Raw genomic sequence first — 9,461 nt, forward strand, 5'->3', positions numbered from 1 at the left:
TATAACAATCTTAAAATTACATTAAAATTGTTATGCAGATATTGAGTCCCGTACTTTTGGGGGAAACAAAAGATTTCAGTTCATGCTGATGCCGATGATGTACAAAATGGGAGTGATGATGACAATGTTGATGGTAATAGCAGCAATCTCAGCGAAAGGACTTCTCATAGGTAAGCATCATTTTTTTCGTTTCACATTATGAAAAGTGTCGCCCCCACGAATGTATAACGGTCTCATGACTACCTTGTGGATAACGTAACCTGCATACATGATTAGATGATATTGCTGACCTATTTACTACATATGAATTCAGTATTCATATCAATGTTAGATTTACATACGAGATTTATCCAGCATTTCTTATTTATTAAATTATTTATTTATTTAATTTAAAAAAGTTTTCGCGTCGTATGTTTCTCATTAATATCGATCAATTATTGGAGATAATTTTTATTTTTTAACAAATTGGAAGGACTCTTCCTATACAAAATAAATAACAACTTTATTTTTTATCATCGCGAATAATAAAATTTCGTTAACAATTGTAACTTATTGACAATCGTAGACTTTTTTTATTACAATATTTATGTCTCAACCAGTTTGGGTTACTTATGTATCCATCAGTAAAACTTAATAATGTGTATTAAGTTTTACATGATTTTCCAATTATAGTAAACGGAAGTATTATTCTGCGTTTCAGGCGCTATACTGCTACTATTTAAACTCAGCACCTTTCTAGCGAAACTTCATTCAGGCTGGCACGCGCCATCACCACAACCATGGCTATCACCGCAACCAGTTCACCTGCACGTTCACAACGCTTTTCCAGTTCACCCACACATTCACCCACAAATATACCAAAGCTGGGATTCAAGTGGCCCCGTATATGAGGATCAGTATTACTATAAAGGATAGAATCATACATTAAAAGGACGATTTTGCTGTATCTAAAATATATAAAAATTTAGCTATTAATTTTACAGATTTGAAAATAATTTTTAGACCATTAAAATAATTATGTAGGATGCTCAAACTGGTTTCTAGAATATCAAAGGTTTTGTCATGTCGTTTAATATACTTCAGATTCTCGCGTAATTATTTTGATGGCCCAACAAAATTATTTTCAGGTCTGTATTTATCTAAATGTTGATATATTTTAAATAAAATCGTTCTTTTCGTGTATAAACTATATACATATTCCAACCAAAAGATTTATACTGAAAAGTCATTTGCTAAATAATGGTCATATCAAAACGCACAATAGTCATCGATAGAAGCTACATTATTTATATAATTTCTGAGATAATTTTTATCCTCTTGTACTAATTTATTCAGTGATATTATGAATACCTGATTTCTTCTGGCTATAGATGTTAATATTTACGATGGCACACTAAAAGAAACATTTGGTATGAATAATCATTGTTTTGTTCACATCTGAATTACATAAACTTTCTTATTTTAAATTAAAAAAATTTTGTTACATATTTTAAATTAAAAAGCAAGGAAGTTTTCATAATTCATATCAATAAAATAAATGGTTATTTATATCAAACATTTCTCTCGGTACGTACTTCTCGCCATCCAGATGCTATTTATTGGAAGTACACACACGCACACACACACACACACACACACACATACACATACACACGCGCGCGCGTACACACATACTTTGTAAGAAAAAAATATCAATTTTACGAATACTCTCTAGATTTTTTACTTGTGGCACACAGAGTGACCGATTTCTTCATGCATTTCATTATAAATTAAATATATGCAGATATACCAAAGGAATTTTCCTAAATATAATTATAAGTTCGTATAGAATATAAAGAAACATGAAATTCCTTTTCTAAAGGAAATATAAATAGCGTTTTTATAAATATGTAATTATTTATTAATAACTTATTATGTATTATTTAATTATAATTTATTATTCAAATAAATGTGTTTATTATACATATGTGAGATGTACTACACGATGCACCTTCAAGATACGTAAACAAATCAGACAATATTCTTTGCATATTGCATGGCAAGGAACATATTCTCTGTAATTATCTTCATCAAGCAACAATTATATAGAAAATACCAATTTGGTCTCTAATTATGAAAAATATATGTATAACGTAGATCTACATTTCAATAGAAAATGAAAAGTATTTATATATTTATATATTTAAGAAGTACACACATACCTCATGTTATTAATAAGGAATTGTATTTACGTTACACACTGGATTTCCCATAATTTTTTATTGTAATATATATATGAATTACACGATGAGTTTCCCATATCTTTTTATTGTAATATATTTATAAATTCCACATTTATTTTTAGACTTGTATATATTTGTTAATATCTCGTATGTTTTCTATTTCTGCTTTTTCTTTTATTTTTTCTAAGCCGATAAGAAATCTTATATTTTCTCCAAATTAAAATTCAATTTTATAAAAAATACGATTTTTCTAATAGAATTTTAATCATTATTAAAATTTGCTAAAATTTATTCATTGTTAAGAGAATGTAGCGAATTCTTTGCGAATTATTCTAGTTTATTCCGATATAAATAACATTCTCTGGTGAACGAGACCCAGTTTTCCCGATCTAAAATCCGGCGTGGGGTATCTGACGAATAAAAAGTTAAATATCTCTGCTGCGCTTCGCGTAACGCGGTGCAGTCTACATGGCAAGTGAACAGAAGACGCACATATTGGAAAGCAGAGCGGTATTTCTAAGAGTTTCCATCGGTATCTTTATATTCGTGAAATGTTAACTTTAATTAAATGTGAACGAATCGCGAGTATTATCACTAATAACATACCATAATGAATTAGTAATAGTATAATATAAATAATTATCGTGAATGTTATATGAGTGTGGATCTAACATCGTATGATTACGTCATTTTACACAGCACAAGATAATATATTTGAATACAAAGTAAGTTGTAAAATAACTTAGTATAATAATAATAATAAATCTTTATTAAATATTTATTAATTTTGCATACAAATAATTATAAAAAATATATGGATTTATTATTTTTTTATCTTAATATTATACATGTAAGTTTAATAAATATAATTACCAGGAATACATCTCAATTTTCAATATGCATATTTCAGTCAATAAATCATTGTAAATTCGAGGACATGAATGGGACCAAGTTCTTTGTTTGTATTATCTGGTTGGTAACATTGTCAAAACTGTCAATTCGCGCTGAAGAGAGACTGAACAATTGCCAAATCAGCTTCAACAAAACCCAAAATTTGAAGATCTTTCCAGGAATCAAGTTTTTTTTAACGGACAGTGAAATCAGTATTCATGTGAGAATTCACGACCTACTACGAGGTATTGACAGTACTTATTTGCTTTTGCATTTTACGTTTGAAGAAGATTAAGATCTCTCTTCTTTAGAGACGGAAGTGCAAACTGCAAGAAGCAAAGAGAAGAAGAATAATCCTTTACAGAAACTTGGATTTATGATGACAATGACGCCATTTATTATGCAGGTTTCTTGTTTATTAATCTTATTATAACATTTCCCGCTAGAACAAATGATAAATCTGTCTTATTTCAGATACTTTCCTTACCGGGCGCCATAGCAAACGTTAAAATGTCACTTCTGAAGAGTATTATGGTGGCGCAGTTAGCAATTGCTATAATGATCTATAATTTAATTAAGAGCTCGCAAGACTCGGAAGTAGTGATCGTCCATAAGCCGTATCATCACATACATTATCGTCATGGTTTTCCCGATGACATCGAGGATGAATGGTTTGGTAGATAAAATATGCAAATGAGTGTGATATCAATAAGAACAATATATTTCTCGCGATACTATGATTTTCCAAAGCGAGACATTAGAAAGTATGAAGGACATCTGTGATATAGAGATCGTAAAACGCGATGCAAAATTTATTTTTTTAATTTTAAAATTATTTATATGTCTTTATATATAATTATTAAATTATTTTTTAAATTATTATTATTGTTATTATTATTATCTATTTAATTATTATTATTATTTTATTTATAAAATTATTTTTTACACATGTTATATATATTTTTATTTGTAAAAAAATGTAACTCGCAATATACGAGAAAATATATTATTGGCCTTTCGTCGGCTGCGTATTCACCTGTCCGCGTTTTTGCCTCGTATTAAATAGACAGACTGCCAATATCAAGATGTCGGCTGACCTACTTTGGGCTTCCACATAACGGCATTTTGGTCCAGATTCTCACATTCGCGTGCAGGCATACCCATTCACAGTTTCTCATTTCTCTCTCGGTAAATTCGACATCGAAATCGAAATGAGAATTCCATCGCGCTTCTCGTTGATAAAAATATTCTTGCAACAGCAGAAACATGAAGTTCTTATTCATGAGCAAGAAGAATGTACAAGGTAATCATAGCGTAAACATTGGAAGTTTCGTCAACGAATTGAATCTTCAAGACGCGTCGATATTCGCTATGCGTATACGTGCCAGAAACCCACCTTCCGCGATTGGTATTGTTGGTATGCCACGAGGATCGTTGTTCCTAAATCGATATCCCGCAGTACAAATCAGATCGGCTTGTCGTTTTCTGGACTACAAAATGCATAATGCACCACGCGCACCTGGCAAATAAGAATCGAACATTCGCTTATCGCGAACTGCTTGAATCGTGTAAACATAGGATTACGTGAAGGAATTTAGATCTCTCTTTTATAAATCTCCAGTAATTCAATATTCCACAAAGTGGAAACGAGTTCCTAATTCCTGTTCCAAATTGCATTGAAAAAGTCGAACAATTGACGAATATATTAGACTAGTCTGAAGAAGCATTTTATTGTGCACAAGTTTCACGATTATAAAAGTTTTAATATCTATTGTACATTTTTAAATTATCACGAAAATAGAATTTTCTCTCTTTATCGACTTAATTAAGATATTTGACACTTTCTATATGTCTGATTGTAATGTGCAGTTTTGAACTGCACGACGTGTCTAAATTTTGTCTTCAACATTACAGCTTACTGTGATTTGTAATGATGTCACTTTCGATGATTATTCGATTTCTAATCTTGTCAAGTTCAATGCATCATATATCGGATGAAATTTCAGATAAAATTTTCGAGACACACATTTTGAATCGTTGCGAATCACGTGCGAACGACCCTGATCCTCAATTTACCGTAATGTCCCATTTATGTTTGGGCGATTAAAAGCGAGAAAAAGATCTCCAACCATATAGTAGTTGATATTTTATCAGAACAACCTTTCGCGATTTTCTTAATCATTTATATTAGTCAAAACAAATCAGATGTTAACGAGATTTTCTTAGAATATGTCTTTGCATAATGTACTTTGCATAATGACGTTAAAAAATGCAAGATTCTGCTGACATTATTCGCAGTGTCCGATTAGCTAATCTATGTGCATTGAACGTGCATTAATTTATTATATCCAGCATCGTCCAACACTCCCAACAGCCCCTTCGCTTCTTATAAGAAACAACCATCGATCTGACAGCGTTATGTGTGAGGAGATAAAACGAAAGGTCATCTAATAAATACACGCTTATATCGTGATCAGTGTAAATGTCTCTTCGTGTTAACGTCCATTAGAAAAAAAGCATTATTCTGTCCCTCAAAAAGTCATCTGTGTCATCAATAGCAATTTAAATTAATTCTGTGCAATAAATTTCAATTATTTTTGACATAATAGTCAATAAAATTTAGATAATAATTTAACTTAAGTTAGATTTAAATCTTTTTTATTAATAGATATTAACAAAAGGACAGGAATGTGAAAAAATTAACAATTGTATTAAATAAAATAAAAAAACGGTATACTATGTGTTTACTAAATGACTTGCATAAAGTCTAGACAAATATTTACCGTTTTTCCTATCCATTTGTGGCTCTTATAACTCTCTCAAGTAAAAACGTCGTCCATAAAACTTAATGTTATGTCACAGACAGCAATATGAAATTTTACAGCGGGGATTGCAATCTATAGCCACGATCCACTCGATCCACGACCATTAATGATAACCGTGCAATTATCTCCCAGCCGAGTCTGCAAAATGTGTGAAAGCATCTGCCCACTGGGAAAAACGTCAAAGGCCTCCCGATTTTTCCGTCTTGTCCCTTTCACACTTTCCTCTTCTCCCTCGTCGTCAGATCGTCTCATAGATAACTCGCGGAGAAGACGAGAACATTTTTCTCATTTATTACGTCACCACTGTATGCTCGGAGGATTCGCTTCTGCCATCATTCAGTCGCGCGAACTCGAAGCCGCAGGGATCTTCGCAGGATGTCGTCCTTCGTGGTGAGGATCCAAGGCCGGCAAAGGAAAATACTCGTTATCATACGATAAAGCACACGTTTTTCAGTTGCAGAGGAGATGGTGCGATCTTCTGTGCCTGCTGTGCTATCTGGTCGCGCAACACCATGCCGTCGCGGACGATATCAGGCCTTACGAGTTCTCCTTCAACATTGTCGATTTTCAGCACAGATTTGAGAAGAAAGGTATACCAATCGAAAAGAAAGTGTCGGGAGACATTCTTATTATTAATTGGTGAATTAATAATTCTCGATAAATAATGAGATTAATGAGATTTTTGTGTATTTCTTTGTTGAGACGCCGAGGGACTGATTACCGGGGAATATGGCTTTATCACAGCCGATGGTGTCTACCACGAGACTGGATATAAGACCGATAAAAATGGGGATTTTATTATCACAAAACAAAGGAACCGAAAAATAACGAGTCGTAAGTTACGTGCTGCTATTGAAGCGATAAATTTTATGTACATTCCGCTCTAAATCTGAACGTTTCGTCTTGGTTTAACAAGTGAAGGACGCGCAAGAGATATTCAAGGATAGACCGGAAGCAGCGAAGAAATTAATCGAAGCCATAATGAAGGCTTGCAGCGGCTGTAAAATACCAATAAAGCAAGAAAACGATCGACCAAAACCTGTGAAGACAGTCACGGAATCACCGCTGCCGAAGAAGGTGGAGCCGATATTGAAGCGGATGATGAAGATATTGACAGGTAGTACAAAAAAGAATTTGTGAGCGTTAAATTAGGTAATATTATACGTATAAATTTACACTCTTCAATTTTGTAGCCAACACGTCTATTAAGGGTTTCCCAGAGGAGAAAAATAAGTTCATCAAAAAGGAGGACATCACGAAAAGTATGGTGCGAGCTGCGAAAAAGTTGCTATCCGAAGAAGATAAACTCACCGTGAATGATCGAGTCCTGGAGAAAATGGCAGACGATCTGTACTATCAGTTCAACTATACGATAACGTCGCACGGCCATCACGAGGACGGCTATCGCAGCGGAAGGAAGAACGGTAGCTATCGGTCTCCAAATGAAAACGGTATCGACACACAGGTGAGGTATCTGTCAAACGAATTCGGGCATCAGCCCAACATCACGTTCGTTCCGCAGACGTACGCGGCTGATGAGAAACACGGTCTCAAAGGATACTCGTTTCGTTGGTATTGGTCGTAAATTCGCAACTTTATATGTAATGCGATTTTACTTTAATCAAGATTTATTACTTATAAATATGCTAACATTTATTTAAATAGTATGAGCCACGTCTAGAAATTCACAAGTTTCTATTTTTTGAGGTTTATCGTTTATTTGAGACAAAATAATTTAACACGCATAAAAAATAAATAATTCATTGAGATAAAAATAATTATTGTAAAATATATATATATATGAATATTTTGATAATTTTCCTGTATAATATAAAATAATTTATTTTCGAAAATGTAATTTTATTTATTATCTTTTAACTATCTTCTGGACACGGCTTTTTTGATAAAATGCATTTATGAAAGTAGATATAATTTAGATTATGTTATATTACAAATTCAAAATAAATATTACAATAAAAAATCTTTGTAAATTTACGCGATTACTTTCATGATTTATTTGGAACCTTCGATGAACACCAAAAATAGGTCGTAAAGTGTACGTGCGATCATTCTTCAGTTTCTAACAGGAACGAAAACGGTATGCAAGCAAATGTAGCCAGAGTAGTAAACTTGGTTAAGCTAATCTGTAATTAAGAATATCATTAAATTTACACCTTTTTTAATTTTCTACGAAAAAAAAATTAACACTTATTATAGTCACATAAACGTAATAAAACTATTGTTTATACACACTCAGTGAGAAATGATAATGGAATCGACGTCGATTTCATTGTCATTTCTCACTGGGTATGTATATCGTTTGGTCAAGTATTTGTTACTTTGCATCAACCAGATGGTTCGGAGATCATTATTAGAATGACTCTAAATTCATATTCGAGGGATAGCAAACCGTGATGAAACTGTCACATAAATAATAACGAGATAACGGTAACGATAGTATAGCTCATGAGGTTGACATTTCTGACAAAGCATGTTACACTCAGTTTGCGTGGTTATCCTTTTTTTTCGAATTACGCGTGTACATATCAGAGATGATACTTTTTTCTCCGCATATGTGTAAGAAAAATTAAATTCTTAAAAACAAACATATCAAATGGCTGATTAAAGAGACCTTTGCGCGGATAAGCCATATTTTGTTTCATTCTGACAGATTACATACAATTTTACATATACGCAATGTAATATTCACGCGCTACTAAGCTTATTACATCACGTAATTGATGATTAAAGGCGACGCAAGCGAACTACGGAAAGGGCGAGTGTAATCATAGTGAAAGGTAAGGTGAAAATTCCCGAATGATTGATGCATAATTCACGAAACCGGCGCCTCTACATGTTCCGGGATTGTATTAATTAACAGCGCAAAAGTCATTGAGACACGTTGTGACAGTCGAGTTGCCACAACGTGCACGTGACTATGAGGCTTTGAATTTCTGAAAACCGAATTACTATTCTTATGATAATTAAACGAATTTATTATAATTAAATGATATTTCAATTTTTTCAGTGAAAAGTAGACAAGATAGACTTAAACAAACAGTATCAGCATATACTGATAATTAAATATAAGACAATTAAATTAAACAAACTAAATTCAATAAGAAAATATAGAGCGATGAATATTCCGATATATGAGAGATGTTCAAAGATATATTAAACATGTACGATCAGAGATTTAAGCATTTTTCAAAAGCAGCTATTTCTCTCTATAATTTAATTCTTCTTTGTTCTTAAAACGCCGATAAAAGTCAAGAATTGGGTTAGCATGTGTTGTCGAGCAAGTGAAATTTTTGTCGGTCCATGTACTGTTAATCGCGTGTGCCAAGTTGCTCATAGACTTTAAAAAAAAATCGCTGCCACGTATCACAATTCAAATTTTGTCTAGTTTTTTTATTTATAATTAAACTTACTCTTTTTTCAAATTTTTAGAACTAAAAAAAAGTAAAATTAGTTAAACTGAAATTAAAATTAAACTATTCGGGATGAAATGTTATATATATAT

At 32.4% G+C, this 9,461-nt stretch overlaps 1 protein-coding gene across 1 annotated transcript in view; it reads left to right on the forward strand.

Moving 5' to 3' along the window:
- The window catches only part of LOC108753448, an 8,319-nt gene extending 642 nt beyond the window's left edge, over positions 1-7,677 (forward strand). The window contains 12 exon segments of the mRNA XM_018495011.1: positions 39-170; positions 701-899; positions 3,074-3,128; positions 3,130-3,358; positions 3,425-3,519; positions 3,588-3,789; positions 5,998-6,030; positions 6,033-6,085; positions 6,393-6,528; positions 6,641-6,772; positions 6,855-7,055; positions 7,132-7,677. Coding sequence (XP_018350513.1) covers positions 39-170; positions 701-899; positions 3,074-3,128; positions 3,130-3,358; positions 3,425-3,519; positions 3,588-3,789; positions 5,998-6,030; positions 6,033-6,085; positions 6,393-6,528; positions 6,641-6,772; positions 6,855-7,055; positions 7,132-7,523 — 1,859 coding nt within the window. The 3' untranslated portion in view covers positions 7,524-7,677.
- The last annotated feature ends 1,784 nt before the right edge of the window (positions 7,678-9,461 follow it).

Source organism: Trachymyrmex septentrionalis, unplaced genomic scaffold, assembly GCF_001594115.1.
Source record: "Trachymyrmex septentrionalis isolate Tsep2-gDNA-1 unplaced genomic scaffold, Tsep1.0 scaffold7, whole genome shotgun sequence".
NCBI classification, from domain to species: domain Eukaryota; kingdom Metazoa; phylum Arthropoda; class Insecta; order Hymenoptera; family Formicidae; genus Trachymyrmex; species Trachymyrmex septentrionalis.